An 18533-nucleotide genomic window follows, 5' to 3' on the forward strand; every position below is an offset into this window, starting at 1 on the left:
TTAGTGATATAGCAGACCTGCTAATGCAGTGAGTCCTAGCTCCAATACTGAGCTCTTCAACCCCTTATAATTAGACCACTCCTTAGCTTCAGTTCCTAATCAATAGCATAGGATGTATTCATTCTTACCTCTAATGTTATTTGTTTGGGGGAGGGTTAAATAAAATAATCTGTGTGAAGTGCTTGCCTCAGTACCTTGCCAATAATAAATAGTTGAGAGCAGCTGCTGCTACTAATACTGCTGCTAATTCTGATCAGATTACAGCATTTAAATTGCTTCTGACTTGTTCGTCTCTTCTACCAGATTTTGTCTGGCTACATCTTAAACTTACTATAATAATAATAACAACAATGTGACCATAAGAATACCAGTAATAATAATAGCAGCTGTTATCATTTGAGTGCTTACCGAGTACTAGAAAGTATTCTCTAAGTCAGCACTTCCCAGTGCCTCTTCTTGCAGTGATGGAAACGTTCTATATCTGCTCTGTCCAGAGTGGTGTGGTAGTGACTAGCCACATGCAGAGAGAGCTCTTGAACACTTGAGCACTTGGCAGTGTGACCGAGGAACTCAGTTTTTAATTTTATTTAATTTTAATTAATTTAGATTTTAATGACCATGTTGGCTACTGTATTTTAAAACTCTAAATTCTTTACCTACATTAATTCATTTAATACTCAAAGGTTAAGTAGATTATAGATGAAGAAATTGATTTTCTGAGTGGTGAAGAAACTTGCCCAAGATTACACAGCTAATACAAGGCAGAACTGGGATTTAAAGGTTAAAGACCTAGATAATCTGGTTCCAGGGTCTGTTGCCAGCACCCTCTGTGCTGCACCTCCCTCGTGTCATTCTCAAGAATTAAAGTCTTACAGGCAAAGGACTGAGGTGGCATATCTGTATTCTTGCTACAGGGAAAGCTGAGAGAGTTTCTGGTTCCTACTGCAGTGAAATATCACTCCTAAAGTGAGAAATTCCCAGATTTAGGATAAATGTTCAAACAGTTCTAGACAGGTAAGCTTGGCTACTCAACCTCTGTGTACACTTTTTCCCAGACTTAAATTTACAAATATAGTGGCAGCAACAACAAAATGTTTCCTCCTAAGGTATTGCAGCTATTTTTCTAAAAGCGAAAAACATGCTCTCCCCCTCCCCAAAAGGGGGAATGATACATCTTACCAGGTACCGTTTCCAGCTTGAAGTCCAAGATATCTGAGCTGAGCTTATTCCTTTTGTTAAGGTTCCCTTATGTCGCTCTACAACTAGTGAGCCAGCAACTTATTTTTATAAAACATTAGGAGAAAAGGAGAAGGGGAAATTGGTTAAAAACATAAATATGTTTATGTCAGACCAAAGAATAAATATGAGTAGATACTCAGTCTTAGCTTTTGCTATTGGTTCTGAATCCAAAGCTGGTATTTTTAACTCTCTTCCTCCACTACTCGTTCCATGTTCTTTTTGCCCTCAGCCAGCTCTCAGCTAATTGTAGATTTTTATCTGACTGACGTTTATCTGACAACACTTTAGACTGTCATTCATAGGGGTGGGGAAGGAGGCTTTGAGTTGTTGGTGGTCCTGCCTGTATGGAGTTGTTTCTATCTTCCATTTTTTACCGCTAGATGTGGTCAAACCAAGAGGTGTTCCAGGTTCCAGACACACACCTCCCTTCTCTCATTCTGTTGCAACAATCTTCTTTCCCCTTGATAATCAAGATTCATTAACACAACCAATTCTGTCACCTCCCTTTTTGTCCCTGTTCTGTGTCATGAGGAGTTCAGAATTGCTAGGTTGCAGTTTAAGCTTCCAAATCAGTGGAGGTATTGTTGAGTCCCTTGGTGAAATCATTCTTCACTTGGGTGCTAAGACTGTTAAACCAGCAGAACCAGAGTCGCAGTGATGGGGGAATTGCAAGTTGGTCATTAGGTGTGATGAGGGGGAGGAGAAGATGTGTAACTAATTCTGCTTCTGTCCCTTGGTTACTGGGCCCTGTATTATGGCTGTGGGAGAAAGAATGTTTTGTATTATTCACTGGTTCTGAGCATCTTGGGAGACACCACCCTATCTAATTTTATTTGGAACTGAATCTTCAGAAGATGATTTCAGCATTCTGAAAGATGATCTTCTAGATGATAGGGTATGTGGTAAGAACAGCAATCCCATTAGCATCATTCCATCGTTGTACTCTTTCATTGTTAAATCTTGAGTGAGATACCATGGTGATGAATGAGGCATTCAGTCATTCTGTGGATGGCAGAGGTGTGGTAGACAGGAAAGGCAGTTTCATATTCAGAATATGTGTCTTTTCATACGAAGACTGACAAGTGACCACTAAAAGTTAGGATGTATGTCTGAAATCATGTATGTTTTCATAAAATTAAATCTATTCTGTGTTGTTACTTGGAGGCAGAAGCAAAGTAAAACATTTAAGGTGAGTTTGAGTAAGTTGAAACTGGCTGACACTGACTCACTATGACCTTGGGCAAGATGCACTGCGAGCTGCCTATTCCTCATATCTGTGAAATTGGGATAATGATATTTTTGTGTATATAAGGCTTTGAACCACTCAGACAAAAGGTGCTGTGTAAGTGCAAAGTGTTGTTAACAACAATACTAATAATCCTCATTTCACCTTGTCCTCAGTATGACCTGTGTTTAAATTGAGCACTGTTAAAAAGATTGCCTGTGAAATGGTATCCTGAATAGTTATGTTGCTCTATGTTCTCCCAGCACTTGATATATTTCCTTCCCAACACTTTTTATAGTTTGTGATAATCTGCTTGATTATTTGAATATTTTTTCCCCCTCTAGATCCAAAAACCTCTGAGCACAATGGGGACCACTTTAGTCTGTTTGTTATAACATCTCCAAGGCCTAGTATGGTTCCTACATGTGGTAGATGTTCAGTAAATATTTATTGAATGAGTAAATGAATAAATAAATAATGCATGTTTCTGTGAATTTCTGTGAAAACAACACAAAAAGCCAGAGATGTAAAATCAGTTTGGTTGCTTTTCCATCAGTATGGGAATCCTAATGCTGTATTCTGTGTAAATAAATCATTCCAGTTGGTCATCATCTTATAGTGGGCATGGTGCCATGGGAAATTTATTGGAGTAATTTTTAACAGCATAAATGTTTAGTAACAGATGCACATAGATGGCAGGTTGCCTCATTCAGCTTCCATCTGTTAGACAACTGTCTATTCTAATAAGACTGGTCCATTAGAACTAGACAAATAACATTCTTACCCATGTTTAAGCTTATTCATTTTCACAATTTTTCCGAAAGGCTCAAAGGAGGAAAGGTGTTTCATGTTTGGTTGGCTGCTACTTAATAATAGTGTATTACAACACCTTGGCAAACCGTAAAGTCCACTTGATGTGTCGTAATGCTCAACAAGGAAGTATTCTCTCTTAAGTGTTTTGCCAAAAGTCAAAACCATGCTAAATAATGGCACTAGGAAACACACTCAGCTACAGATAATTTGGTCCAATAGAGTTCAGTGTAGGTTGTGCAACTGGCAACAGAAACTGGCATGAGATGAAGGGATATAATCCATGCTGGTCATCATTAGTATGTGTGATTTTTAAATAGGACAGAGGCAATATACTAAACTCTAGAAAATATAGTGTGTCCATATGTACATGCAATTAGGTTATACCCAGTGAAAGCATGATGATTCTCAGCTTGGGCATGCCTTTTAAGAACAACTTTATCAAGTTTTTTTTGCTATATAAAGGTGGAGGCAGTGTTGGCCTATATAAATTTACCCTGTGCATGACGAATTGGGATGGTGATGTGTCATTAAGTGTGGGCCAACTTCCTTAAATGTCTTGGTGCTTAGCATAATGCCTGGCACTCAACTGGGACTCAGTAATTATTTGTTGAATGAATGTTCTAGGATCAATTGAGGCAATTCCCTCTGGATTTCTAGAATGAAAGCAGTCCCATAACCTTAGATCACTATGAATTAAAACTTGGAATAAAAAGTTGGAATACTTAGAGTACTAGTACTAAGCAGAACACAAAGCAAACTGCTTATCACTAGTATGTGTCTGTGATAAACTTCTGAAGGCTGTGTCGTTTCCAAAATGTAAATCACTGGGTATGTGTTATTTTGGGAGGCAGACATCTAACAATGGCTGTTTTGGAGAAAGTCAATCTATCTGGGTCTTGGTTCAGTTATAGGAATGACTAATTTTATACTAGATTCTCACATGATTCAAAAAGTGTGTGAATGACTCAGCTCATTAATATCCTTAGCTCCTGTGATCTCCCCTCCCAGTGAAACGATGGTTATAAGGCAATAATGATAATTGGAAGAGGAGGAGACTTTGACTTTGCCCCGTGGCAATAAAATGACACACTTTAAGTAATTGCATATGCATACAATATTGTTTGAAAGAAATGAATTATATTATCATCATATAAATACATTTAATATTTGTGTTAAAATATGGTGAAAATAATATGTAGTTTCAGCGTGGATGAGGACTGAGTTCTGCTTTTTGTTTCTACCATTATCTTTTTTCCTAAAACAAGCCTCTATATGGACAGAGCCATTTGGAGCCCTAACTTAGTTCCTAACAGTCAACTCATTGATTACTTTCTCCTTGCTGACATAGAGAAATGTTGTAGTCACAGGGGTGTTGGGTTCTAATTACATGTAGCTAAGTATTCACAAGTGATTTTGAGCTAAAATGAGCAATTCATTGAAGAGTCTGTGGAATTTCTGGGGATTTGCATGTTTCTTCCTGTTACTGCTTCCTTCTTTTTGCAGCAATTTATTAAACAAACACCTGGATATTTGGAGTCAGCCTTTGTCTTGTGTCTAGACTCTGCTCTTGCTAGAGTCTCTAGTGACTCAAAAATCTAATGCACACTTTTCACTTCTTATTTAGTTTGACTTCTCTGCAGCATTTGACAGATCTCGAAATTCCTTCCTAAACTTTGTGGACATTTTCTGTTGGTTGTTTCTTAACTCTTATACTTTTTCTTTTTAAACTCTTCTAGCTGCCCTTAAAATGTGATATCCTCCAGAGTTTGGTCTTGGTGCTTTTTTTTTGTTTCTATTTATTCAGTCTCCTTGGTGATCCCATTCATTTCCATGGTTTCCATTAAAATCCATACACTGGTTGCTCCAAGTGGGTGTTTTTATGTCAGTCTTGGTGAGCTATAGACCTGTGTATTCAGCAACACTGGAGATATATATAGATAGATAATAATAGTAACAATACTGACAGCTACTCGTTATTGAATATTTTCTGCATCAGACAGGTTAGTGCTTTATTGCTTCATTTATTTACCTCACAGCGACACTATACATTGTCTTAAAAACCAGAATAGTGTCTCATAAAGATCCCGATTTCTAAGTGTCCTGGAAAAGCCTGGGCTTGCCTTCTTACCTGGCAGCATGCATTGGCAGCTGAGTAACAGCTTTCCTCTTACTTGGGACTTGTACTATCTACTTCACACAGTCCTCACCACTTCCTATTGGCCTGCACTTATTGTGAGTTTCCTCATATCCTTGCTGGTCTAGCCCCATAGGCATTTCTGACACCTGTAAGGACAATTGACATGCTTTCCCAGCTGGTTGCAGACTTCTCTATTTTTTGCCCTAGTACTGGAATGGTTTTCTCAAATGAAAGTTGTTACTTGCTTTCTCCTAATAGTTTTTTATGTATGTTTCTTTATCACCTCCTCCTCTACCCACAACTTTGTTAAAGTCTCTATGCTGAAGTTAGAAGGAAAAGAATAAAAGTTTTTTTATCATTTACTATGGGCCACAGTTAAACACAGGCTTGGTTTAGTTAAGTCTTCACAGCACTGAAGTGGGTGTTCCTGATTCCTAATTAAGAGATGAGAGAATTTCAAGGCCCAGGGGATTGTCTCAAGATCCATACCCAGAGTGGATTCAGATCTGTCTGATCCCGAGCTCCAAGTTTTTTCTCCTCCATCATAACAACTTCTAGCTCCTGTTCCTCTATACAAATAAACAAGTATCTTTAGCACTCTCATTCCCATGATCTGCTTCTCATCTTGTTCTTCCTTTGCCATCGAACTGTATTCATTGGTTCACACAGAACTCCGTTAACCCCTTTTCTCATCTCAACACAGTGTAATTTAGCCTTCTGGTAATTTACTCGTTCACCCACATCATCTGAGCACCCCCTGTGCAACAGGCAGCAGGCCAGACACCAGGGACATAACCTTGTCTGAGAGAAGCTTCATGGAGCCATAATTCCAGCGCTGTGTGCAGAATGCCTTATAATTAAATCCAGTGGATTTAAGGATTAGCCCTTTTCTTACTTAAGCTCACTTGCATCATTTTCCCCAAAGGACAAGCACTTCTCTAATGGAAATTTTCTCTTTCCTTTCTTCTGTAGCATTCCTCACTGCTCGTTTTCTTCTTTAGTTTTTCAGAGTTCCTTTTGCATCTCTCTTCTTTTTCTTCCCATGCCCTCATTTTAAATGTTTCCAGCTTCGTACTAGGTAACTTCACTTCGAAGTCTTACAGTTTCAGTGATTTCTGCTGCTTTCCTCAAGACAATAGCATTTGACTAGTTGTCCACATTAAATATCTTGGAGGCATCATTACTCCCTTGTCTTCCTCTCACAACAAGAGTTGGTGATTCTGCTTCAAAAACAGCATCCCAGTTGCCAGCCCCTCTGCCATTAGTTAACATATGGCAGCAACTGCCCTCTCCCTCCCTCTCAGTTGTATGTCCTCCAGGCATTAACAATAGTAATCATCTTTTTTTTAACTCTCATTATCACTTTACCCCTTGAAATTTTGTAGTGTCTTTCTTGCTGCTTGTTGGGTCAGGTCTCAGTTCTATAACCTGGCTTCCAGGGCTGTTGACCTTCTGCTCCTGATCCACTCTTCTGGTCTACTCTCATTTTAGCTACAGTACTTAGCACATAGAGAGCACTCACTGAATACTGGATGAGTAAGCGGGTGGTACAGAAAAATCTGACCTTTTGTTGTCAAAGGGCAGAATTAAATTTCTATCATGTAAGTATGGTACCTACTATTTACTTCTCAGTAACTTCTCTCATTTTTAAATTATAATGATATAAACATTAATCCAGTGTATTGTGTTTCTCTGAAATTCATGTTGAAGTCCTAACCCCTAGTAGGACTTCAGAATTTGACTGTATTTGGAAATCAGGTCTTTAAAGAAGTCATTAAGTTGACTGGGCGTGGTGGCTGACGCCTGTAATCCCAGCACTTTGGGAGGTGGAGGCAGGGGGATCACAAGGTCAGGAGATCAAGACCATCCTGGCTAACAAGGTGAAACCCCGTCTCTACTAAAAATACAAAAAATTAGCCGGGCGTGGTGGCAGGCGTGGTGGTGGGCACCTGTAGTCCCAGCTACTCGGGAGGCTGAGGCAGGAGAATGGTGTGAACCCGGGAGGCAGAGCTTACAGTGAGCCGAGATCGTGCCACTGCACTCCAGCCTGGGCAACAGAGTGAGACTCTGCCTCAAAAAAATAAAATAAAATAAAATAAGTCATTAAGTTAAAATGAGGTCAGTAAGTGGGCCTTAATCCAATATGACTGATGTCCTTAAGAGGAAATTTGGACACAGACCTGTGTAGAGGGAAGACCATTTGATGCCACAGGACCCAGCCCTGCTGATGCCTTGGTCTTGGACTTCTTGATTCCAGAACTGTGACAAAATAAATTTCTGTTGTTTAAGCCACCTAATCTGTGGTACTTTGTTATTGCAGCCCTAGTAAATTAATATACCTAGTATCTTTTAATTCACTGAGATTCTAAGTCCTATATCTGGGGAGACTTTATTATTGGGAAAAGGATGGACCTAATAATCTAGTAGATCCTCTCCATCTCAAATTTCTTTGAGGTATTGGAAATTTGACCAAGGAAGTTAAAGGCTACAGTAAACTGTGATCACGCCACTGTACTCCAGCCTGGGTGACAGAGCTCGACCCTGTCTCTTAATTTAAAAAAAAAAACAAAAATTTCTCCTAGGAAAACAGGGGCATCTTTATCTTTTTCATGCTACATGATCAGCCACTCAATTTTTTTTCCTTTCATTAATCTGTTTCTCTTAGATATTCAAACAAAGCAAGAAACCATTAAAAAATAGTTAGTGCCCATTTGTTTTATTGATTTAAAGAGATAATGAGTTGAATGTTTTTATATTTCATTTTGATAGCTAGAGTACAGTCAGTTCTCTTTGCAATGGATGGCCATGCAGACTCAAACTTTCAGAGAAGACATTTACAGCAGTGAATTTATGTGCTTTACAGCAGTTTTCTAAAGGTTCTGATTATGGGGGGAAAACACAGTGAATCACTAAAAATTTGGTTTATTCAGCTTTTCCTAGTCATATTTCAGGTTGTCATGTTGTCAGACCTCAAAATGCCTCTCCCCTCCATCCTCACTGCCCCCACTCCCTACTCAGTCTTCACCTCCTCAGCAATGGTTGTAGTGGAACTGTGGGAATTAAGTAGGTTGACTGTGTTAGAGAATTTGTTGGAAAACAACATTCAGATTTTACTTATCATCTGCTTAGATCATCCCAGACTACATAATAATTTCAGACTGATTACACCTTGACAAGGCTCACCTGAATGCCTTCCTATAATGTTACCATTAACATCTTAGGTGGATGTGAGTCCATTTTATTTTATAAATCCAGAAGGAGAGCCTATAATCCTTTTCTAAGAACCAGCAATTTATTTTCTTGGTCTGCTCTCAATTCTTCATGCTACAATTTTGAACTTCTTGCATTTTGTTCTATTATGTAGAGGTAGACAATAGCTAGTCACCGTGTATAATAGCTCTTATTCTTGAGATATAAGGCACTATTAAATTGCCTTTCTATCTTCTCTTTTCCAAATTGAGCTTTATTGGTTCTTTAGCCATACAGTACTTCAGTTAAATCCTTAATTACGTATAACACTTGTCATTAAAGCCTCTCCATGTTTTCTAAAACTCTCTTTAATGGTGAATCCAGCACTTGGGGGTTAGCAATACAAGAAGACAGTCAGTTCCTACACTAAAATATAAATTTTAGACATTTTGGTTTGATGCTTCTCATTTTCTATTTAATAATCAAAATGCATAGCAATTAAGCAAAAGAAGATTATGTATTTTCTCTGTGACAAAAGTTGAAGCAGATACTTTGCAGATAATCTTTTGAATTCATATGCATTGATAACTCAGATTCAGAGAGATTAGAAATATATGCCACTGACTAGAACCAATATCAAGAATTTTCTGTATCTAACTTGTAGTCTTAGCATTACCTCTGACTAGTTGGATGTAGAAGATAAGTCATTTGACTTCTTTCTAAATCATTTTATTTATTTGTGAAACTGGGGGGAGGAGATCAAGATTAGAATATCTCTAAGCTGTCTTCCAGCCTAGAAATTGTACTGTATACTAATAGTAATGGCAGCTAATAAATTGTGGCTTTTAGTGGGTAGGTATATTTGGAGCTAATAAGATTAACTTATTTGAAATACATGTTGAGTACTACCTACTGTGTGCTGGGCACTGGTAATACCGTGATAAATCAGACATCTTTCAAGGAGTTTATACTTTATTAGGCGAAAGAGGCATAAAAATAAGCAATTGAATATTCCTGGAGTGGTGGTAGAAGTCTGTCTAAAGTGTATGGGGCACAATAGAGAGTTTAGTGAGTTTTGCTTGGCAGCAGGAGCATCAGAAAAGGGCCAGTGATGAAAGGGAGCAATTATGAAGGCCTGATGGAGAGCAGCTGCAGCAAAGTGATGAGGCAGCAGCTTGACTATAGTGGCTAAAGCTGGAGGATGAGAAATTGGAAAGAGTGGCTCCTTTTTTCCCACAAGGAGGTGGAATATGAACAGAAAATAACTGGGGGCAGGGAGCTGGGATTATAAGAGGTTGTTTGTTTTAAAAAATGGGTGTGAAGAGCCTGTGTAAAGGTTCTTGAGAAAAGAGCCCGTTGAGAGGAAAGTTTGTTGTGAAGGAGATGAAGATGTAATTAAGAACAGGGTTGAGAATGGATAGAGAGATAGACAGATGGATAGATATGTGATAACACACACAGAGCAGAATGTTAATTGTGGCACCTAGGAAGTAGATGAATGAGTGTTCATAATATACTTCCTTCAACCTTTCTGCATATTTGAAAATTTATAATATTGGGAAATAATTTTATAATATTGGGGATGGAGGAGAACATGGGTTGAGAATTAGCCTTGAACAGAACCAAGGGGCACTTATTCCTTGGCATGGCAGGACATTATGGAAGGTCAAGGCTAAAGCCCCAGCCACTTTTGTAAAGTAGAAGTGACTCTTACCTGCTAGGGTGGAGGGCCAAAAAAAAAAAAAATGTTGAGCATGAAGGATGGCATAGCCACTGGTGAGTGTGAGAGAGGACTGAGCAGACTTGGGTGGTGATGCTCAGGTCTGGTGAAGTTGCCACATTTGTGATTTTCCCTGGTAGTTATCAGAAGACAACAAGTTAGTAGGATCATTGAAGGGCCACTAGCTTACGGAAGCCAAAATAGAGTGAGTAGTTGGCATGAATGAGTCCCTTCAGTATTTGCCAGCAGTCTGTCCTAGAACATGTCCCAACCTCTCTGGTGCTTTGTTCAAGAGATTATTTTCAACCTCACTATCTTTTGCTTTGAATTATCTGAGATAAAAACAATGTTGCAAAACTTTGTTAACACTATTATTGTTAACATTTAACTCAGGTAATTTTGTTGTCTCCCTTAGGTGAAAGAAGAACGTCCAGAAAAAATACCAGATTTAAAATTATTGGTAGAGAAGAAATTTTTGGCTTTACAGAGCAAGAATTCTGATGCAGACTTTCAAAATAATGAAAAATTTGTACAGTTTAAACAACAGCTGAAAGAACTAAAGGAGCAATGTAAGTCAACATGCTTTGCTTTGGTTCGGCTTTTTGAAATTAGGGAACTGACTTGATGAACAGCCCCAGCTAACTGATTTTATAAAGTTTGCTTATCTGCTTGGCTTGATCCTCTTTCTAAGTTGCTTTTTATTGTTGTTGCAATTCTGTATTTTGTCTAATTTTTGGTTCAAATCAGCCTGCCCATTTCTGAAAGCCAACAGTTTCCACAAAGTGCTCAGAAAATTTCCCAGCAGCTAGTTATGTGTATTGTCCCATTGCTGGGGAGGGGAATTGGGAAAACAAAATAAAACTGAAAACTCTTTTATTTAAACAACAATGGTATTGTTCAAGTTTTAAACTGCTGTGCCATGCTTTAAAATAACCATACTTTGATTTTGGTTTTGCCGCTTTGGAGTAATGTTAGCTATGTTTTCTCAGAAGACTACCTTATCTTCTCAACTATAAACCAAAATCTCCTTGATCCATTTTAGCATTGTGGTAGTATAAATTCCATGTGGTTTTTAAATTGTTGCCTTCTTAATAAACTATTACATTCAAGTTTTTTAGTGGACATAACTTTGACTTAAGAATTGGAGCAGGCAATGTAATTTTTTATACCAAAAAAAATTTTTAGACAGTATTTACCAGAAATAATATATCTTTTCTGCACAGTAAAATATATATGCCCTTTCTTTTCCCATTCTTCCATGTGGTCCACATACCAATTTTATATAAATTGATTTTTTCACATTAGCATCTATTTAGTCCTATAGTCTTTGCTTCTTTTAGGATTGAGACGCTTGTATTTCTTAAAGAAGTGAATAGTGAAGCAAATAACCTTTTCTAACTTTAGTCTCCCAACACCTTCATTTACACACACATGGAGCAGGAGTGTTGTATGATATGAGACATAAATTTACCTCATGTCCTTATATGTGCTTAATGTAGGGATTCGTATTTTGAAATAGGCTTTCTTTTAAATATAAGCATTTTCTTTAAATTGATGCTGAGATCTCAAAAAATGACTGAGGAAGCTGCTTCACTTTTGTCTATTTTACAAATAACTTAAGTTTCACAATTTGGAATGTTTTGCAATCATGATGAGACTTTTGTTTTTACTGTAGATTTAACCAGTAAGCATTTTCCCCATATTTTAAGTTTATTTTTTGTTCTTTTTTTAACATCACAGCTCCCAACATTCTTCTAATGTATTTTTCACTCTTCCCTCAAATGATTAATAATTTCCCAAAGAGATAATAATTTGCCAGTGGCTTTCTGATCTTAAAGATGCTAGTGAATTAATTGTATAGCCATGAGAATTAGACATTATTCCCCTTAAATATACATGGGCCATATAGTCTTTATCTTTTATCCATGATATTTATTACTCAGTGGTGTGTGTGTGTGTGTGTGTGTGTGTGTGTGTGTGTGTGTGTGTGTGTGTGTGTGTGTGTGTGTGTGTGTGTGTGTGTGTGTGTGTGTGTGTGTGTGTGTGTGTGTGTGTGTGTGTGTGTGTGTGTGTGTGTGTGTGTGTGTGTGTGTAGTATCTGGCACATGGACCTGTGATTACCAGCCTGAGGCCAACAAATCCCCTCAGTTGGGATGTAGAGATTAAACAAAGCTTTTAAAAGCTCACATTATATGACCTCAAGGTTGTTTACCTGGTCATCTCATGGTAATTAGAAACTCTGATTGGCAGTTTTCGATTTCTTGATTAAAAACCTAAATAAACTGATTGTTATAGGCATTTTTTCAAAGACGTTCTCAGTGAAAAGACCGAGAACTGTTCTATTTGGTGCTTAGTGAAAATATTTTGAACTAATGTATGTACCAGTTATTAACATTTCTTTATTAAATGCAATAGTTTTTTGTCAAATAAATAGCAATTTTTCAATCTTGAAAAAAAAAATGCTAATGGATTTCAGTTTTGGTGTTGGTCTAAGTAGCCAAATGTATTTTATTTGACTATTTGGAGCCAGTACTCATAAATTGTGTCAGACTTAGCATCCAATCACAATTCCTGAGTTTTAAGTAATTTTATAATACAGGTTGAAGGACAAATATTCAAAAATATAAATTGTTTCTTCTTTTGTTATTGTTTACAAAGTTATTATTCCACAAGGTAAAGGGTGAAGACTTTTAGAATCATATACTCATGGAGAAACACTTTCTAATTAAGAACATATAATTCAAAAAAATGATAAATGTTGAAATCGTGGCTATTACTTCTTAAATCTCTCTAAAATGGGGTTGGAAAAAGAAAGAAAATGTTTTCTCAGGCCACCAGTACACATTATTTGGATAGACAGTCAAACCTTATGTATATTTATATTGAAAGAAATACTTCCTTATATAAAGTTTCCCTGTATATTGTAACCCTGGAATTAAAATAACTTTCCCCTAAAATAATTAAAATAAAAATTTCCCCTAGAATTTTATTTTAAAAAGTTTTTAGATTTCAAATGACAGTACAAGCAAAATATTAATACTTTTTAAAAATCCTCTATAAGATCTGTATACCTTACTTGCAAAATGTAATTTTAGTGCCGTATTATTAGTATAATACTTGTATTATACTAATACAAGTTTATGCAAGTATAAACTTGTACCATGTCTAGTGGATTTTCTTTCTTTAGATTTAACACTGCTGTGAGGGTTCTAATTAGGATCAGGCTCCCACAATATTTGTGTAGCCAGGTCAGAGGTACACTATGATATGTAAATGAGCTAATGAATCTGTTTTGAGATATGTTCTGGCGGCAAGGAATTGCAATAATAATTTTTTTGTTTTTAAAGATTAGAAAATAGAGGCCAGAGAGAGAGAATTGCTTCTAGATGCCTGTTTTGACAGAGTAAAGGCTGAAGTGCTTTTTCTTTTATGAAAATAACCACCATGTCTTCACTAACTTTATTATGTAAGAATATAAATACATGGGATTACATTTGACCAAATCAGGGTCTAATGAGAGAAATGCCAGGAATCTTTTAGGTGGGGAGAGGCCAAGATAGAGCTTGCAATGAAGTTGTCTCCCAGGTGGTTTTGTCTCAAGGGCAGGCCTAGGTACACTCTGCTGGCAGCGCACCAGCTGTAAGTTAATCTATCTGTGGCTCAGCAGCTGGTTCTCAAAGTTTTAGGTCTTATGCTCCCATTACATTTTTAATTTTTTTTTTTTTTTTTGAGACCAAGTCTCGCTTTGTTACCCAGGCTGGAGTGCAGTGGTGCAATCCTGGCTCACTTCAACCTCCGCCTCCCAGGTTCAAGTGATTCTCCTGCCTCAGCCTCCCAAGTAGCTGGGATTATACGTGCATGCCACCACACCAAGCTAATTTTTGTATTTTTGGTAGAGATGGGGTTTTGCCAGCCAGTCTTGAACTCCTGACCTCAGGGGATCCACCCGCCTCAGCCTCCCAAAATGTTGGGATTACAGGCGTGAGCCACTGCACCTGGTCACATTCTTAAAATTTACTGAGAGTCCCCAGAGAGCTTTTGTTTATTGATTATATCAACTGACATTTATCATATTAGAAATCAAAACTGAAGAATTCTAAAAATATTAACATATGAAAAATAAGCCTATTACATGTTAATATAAACAGTATTTGATATGGGATACCACTTTTCATTTTATAAACATAAAGGAAAAATTATTGAGAAGAGTGGCATTCTTTTACATTTTTGTCAATCTCTTCAGTTTTTGGCTTATTTAAATAGAAGGTAACTAGCTCCTCATATTTGCATCTACGTTTGGTCTATTTTGTTGACGTACACAAAGAAAATTTTGTCTCACACATTGGTAATTGAACTTGCTGAAAAGATCTTGCAGACCACCAGAAGTTCTCACTTTGACAACTCTAGATCTAGGCCTGGGGTCAGTAAACTCTGGGCCATGGACCAAATTCAGCCTGCCTTCTGATTTTCTGTGGCCTGCAAGCTAACAGTTGTTTTTATATTTTTTAATTGTTGGAGAAAAAAATCAAAAGAGGAGTAATATTTGGTGACTTGTGAAAATTATATGAAAATTCTGTTTCAGTGTCCATAAATGGTTTCATGGGAACATAGTATACTCACCTGTTAATGTGTTTTCTGTGGGTACTGTCACACTGTCATGGCAGGGTTGAGTGAGTGCGTCACAGATCATCTGGTTAGGAAAACTTATCGTATTTATTATCTGGCTTTTTACAGTAAATGTTTACTGACCCTTGATCTAAATTATATTCAGAAATAACGGCAGTTTTTTTTTTAATTTTATATTTTTTCCCTAAATACCATCCATTTGTCTCAGATACATTCAGAACACTTTGAGGATTCACTGTGTATGAATTACTACAGTTGAGGCTCTGAAATAAATAAAAAGCAAAAAGCAGGAATCTGTACATGCAGAAGACAGTGTATACAAACATGATGTAATATGAGAACCATTAATAACAAATATCAACTCAAAAGCAAAGAAAACATCAGAAACAAATGTTATACAATGTGGGACCTAAGTGAAGAGAGTCAAAACAGGAATGCCATGCCAGTCAACTGATATGGGGCTCTCTGGAGCAGTGGTACAGAAAGATTTTGAGGCTGGGTTCAGCTCCAGTAGGAAAGAATGTGCTAAAAGATAACAGTGGGAAAGGAGAGGGCAGTACAGATGTCTAGTATTTACCATCCCCAGAATACACACCTAACAGATATACTACACTCATTTAGAGATACTGTTACTCTAAAGATAATTTATTTCAGTTACACACAATGATTTTCCTAATAGTTCTGTCTTATAGATATTACTAGGCATTAGATATAACATCTTTGAACAAAGAATTTTATCCTTTAGATACCCAGTGTCCTGTATGTTAGAAATAATTACATCTGCCTCAGCTTACGTCTCAGGGTCATTACCAAGATTAAATGAGATACTGACTCTGCTAGCTCTAAAAGCTTTAGATTTAAGTTATTGAGGAAGAGCTAGTACAGCATAATGGAAAGAATGTGGCTTAGCAGGCGGAAGACTTGGATTTGAGTCACTTAATAGCAGCCTACTCTCCCTTCAGATACTGCCTATCTTAGATCGTTCTAATTCTTGGAGTCACAGAATCAAGATTGATCGAAGATAACTTCTACACTTCTAGACAAGATGACGAGGATAGTGATGGTGGTGATAACTGAGTTAGGGAACAATTTCATAGAGAAGAATTTCTTAAACAGTAATCATACTCTCACTAACCCAAGTTGTGAAATGAAACAATATGATTTGGTTTAAGGCAGACATAACCAGACTTTCTTGGGTGAAATAATTTTAATTTAGCTAGACAATATGGATAATTTTCTCTTCTCCTTGCCTTAAACTGCCTTCAATATTACAGCTCATGGTTTCTTGCAATTTTAACATCAGGAGAACTTAATTAGAATGTGTGAACTCCTCTGTATAGACACTTCTTCAAGTCATCAAGCAATCTTCCTGGCATCTTTTATTCATTTACCTGTTAACATGACTATCAGGCCCTGTAGATTTTAGTGTACATCAGCAAAGGCAGAAATTGAGGGCAGTTGACAAAGCCCTTATGTTTTGAAAGTTTCTAAGATTGAGATTTAGAAACTTTCAAAATATAAGGGCTTGGCTTTATGTTCAAAAATAGAATTGAATGTGAATCTGAAATTTTAAGTGTTAATTTAATATGCAGTATAATTTTGTTAGTACATTTAATGCTAAGCTTAAAGGAGAATGTATCATATTATCTTTTAATGAAAAAATGCTTATCTGAAAAGGTTCACCACAAATTTAGACAGTACATTTAGGTCACTGTTATATATAGAATATATGGTATGGAGATAATTGCAGCTATGAGTGAAGCTTATAAATCATTTTGAATGACAATGATATTTGATCAGATATAGAGACATAGGAATTCACATTGTAATCTAGCAATTAATATGGATTCATTTTAAGCACACCCAATCTAGATCTCAAAACTGATAAAGGAGGGAGTGGCCATTCACTTTACAAAAGGATTCTCTCAAGGATAGTATTAAGTGTTCTCAGGAACATTAGAACACCTTCGCTTTACTATTTTTAGTTGGTGGCTTTTCCGTCTCCTTCAGCATCTACTCAAAACCACAGTGTAGTTGCACAAGGGTAGGGGTTTTTATGTTTTGCTTACTGCTGTATTCCTTGAACTCCAGCATGAGACCTAGGTACAGTGTAGTATTACCATAGCACAAAGGTCCTTGATGGTCACAACAATCTTCCAGAAAACCATCATGTGCTTGAGAGCTTCTGTGCTACTGAATGGGGACACCTGTCACTCCTGCCAGCCTATTGTTGCTGTGAGTGGGTGTGGACCCACTGTTGCCAGATCTTCAGATTGTTTTAGAAAACTCAGAAATCTAAGTTACTAGATTTTTCTGTTTTTCAGTTACTAGATTTTTTAAAACACTGTTCAGACAAAACTGTTAGTTTGTAACCTTTGGCTTTACCTTCTCATAATATAATTTTTTTAGTGCCTTATTAGGCACTTTAATGAGAGATGGCAGCCATTTAATTTACTGTTAATTTGTGATGTCTTCAGAAGAGTCAATGGTTTTGCTTTCAGGATACTGCGAACTAAGGCCAAAATGTGCAGTTTGCTTCATTTGGGAATGTGTATTGTGGAAACCTGTTGGGTTCTATTGAAAAAGCAGATGGGGGTTTTGTGATAGGGGGCCAGGTATGGGAGCCCCCTCATCCAGATGCAGGTGAACAATGTGGTTCTAGAGAAGACTAGTGATTGGAAAGGTATGTGTGAGTTTTGAAACTTGGAAGAAGACAGATGAGAAGTAAACCAAGGTAGTGCCAGGAGGGAAAATATTTGACTTTTCCTAGAAATATATTGAGTGCATTTAAACTGGGCAAAGTATGGACCAACTTGCCTTCATCCTGATACTATTCAACTTAGAAATTTTTTACTTTGTCATAAGGTATAACTGTTGTTAGAAATAGATAAAAAGTGTTGTGAAGAAAAGTCAGCACAGAGACAAAGGACCTCTCAGCAAGGCAATCTTTACTTTCTGCAGAAAGGGTGCTCCACGCAGATGGAACAATGGCAAGAGCACACCTGAACAAAGGAAAGGCAGACATGTTTATCCCTTATGCATTTGGGTCATCCTTACTGCTCTGTCCTGCATCCATTGGCTGGAGCTGAACCTCACAATCTTAAACTGATACTCGATTTGCTAATAGCCTAAAACTTTCCTAAATAGGTAAGTGCAAGGAAGAAGAAAGAAGGAGAGGAAGTTGCTTATGAAAAGTTTAAGGCTAAGACTTGCCTGGGCCTGTCCAGACATGCGTGAGTAAGCCAAAGCAACTAACTGGGCTAAAGTGTAAGAACTAATAGTTGATAGGAGGCTTTAGAGTAAGGAACTATTATTCCTAGAACAGATTTATTCAACTGATCAGATAAGCTGCCTAGAAAAAGAGGGTCAGAACATAGTTAAGGCAGTCTGATGATAAAAATCCTTTTCCTCTCAATACATCATCAGTAAGGAAGAGAAAAAATAGAGGACAAAAATTAGCATTTATAGGGTTGAGATCTAAAATCAGTAGAAAAGGTTAAAAATTTATATTGTCTTTGAAAATTCCTTAAAATGCTCAACAAAAGTAAATACATAATTTTGTGTATATAACCCTTTACAGTGAT

At 37.1% G+C, this 18533-nt stretch overlaps 1 protein-coding gene across 5 annotated transcripts in view; it reads left to right on the plus strand.

Annotated features, from left to right (window-relative positions):
* NSMCE2 (NSE2 (MMS21) homolog, SMC5-SMC6 complex SUMO ligase) overlaps positions 1–18533 on the plus strand; it is a 274102-nt gene that overhangs the window by 79425 nt on the left and 176144 nt on the right. For all 5 annotated transcript variants that reach the window (XM_054499848.2, XM_054499849.2, XM_054499846.2 and 2 more), the window contains one exon: positions 10739–10892. In XM_054499848.2, the coding sequence (XP_054355823.1) occupies positions 10739–10892 (154 nt within the window). The remainder of the gene's footprint in view (positions 1–10738; positions 10893–18533) is intronic.

This window comes from Pongo pygmaeus, chromosome 7 (genome assembly GCF_028885625.2).
Source record: "Pongo pygmaeus isolate AG05252 chromosome 7, NHGRI_mPonPyg2-v2.0_pri, whole genome shotgun sequence".
Lineage (NCBI taxonomy): Eukaryota > Metazoa > Chordata > Mammalia > Primates > Hominidae > Pongo > Pongo pygmaeus.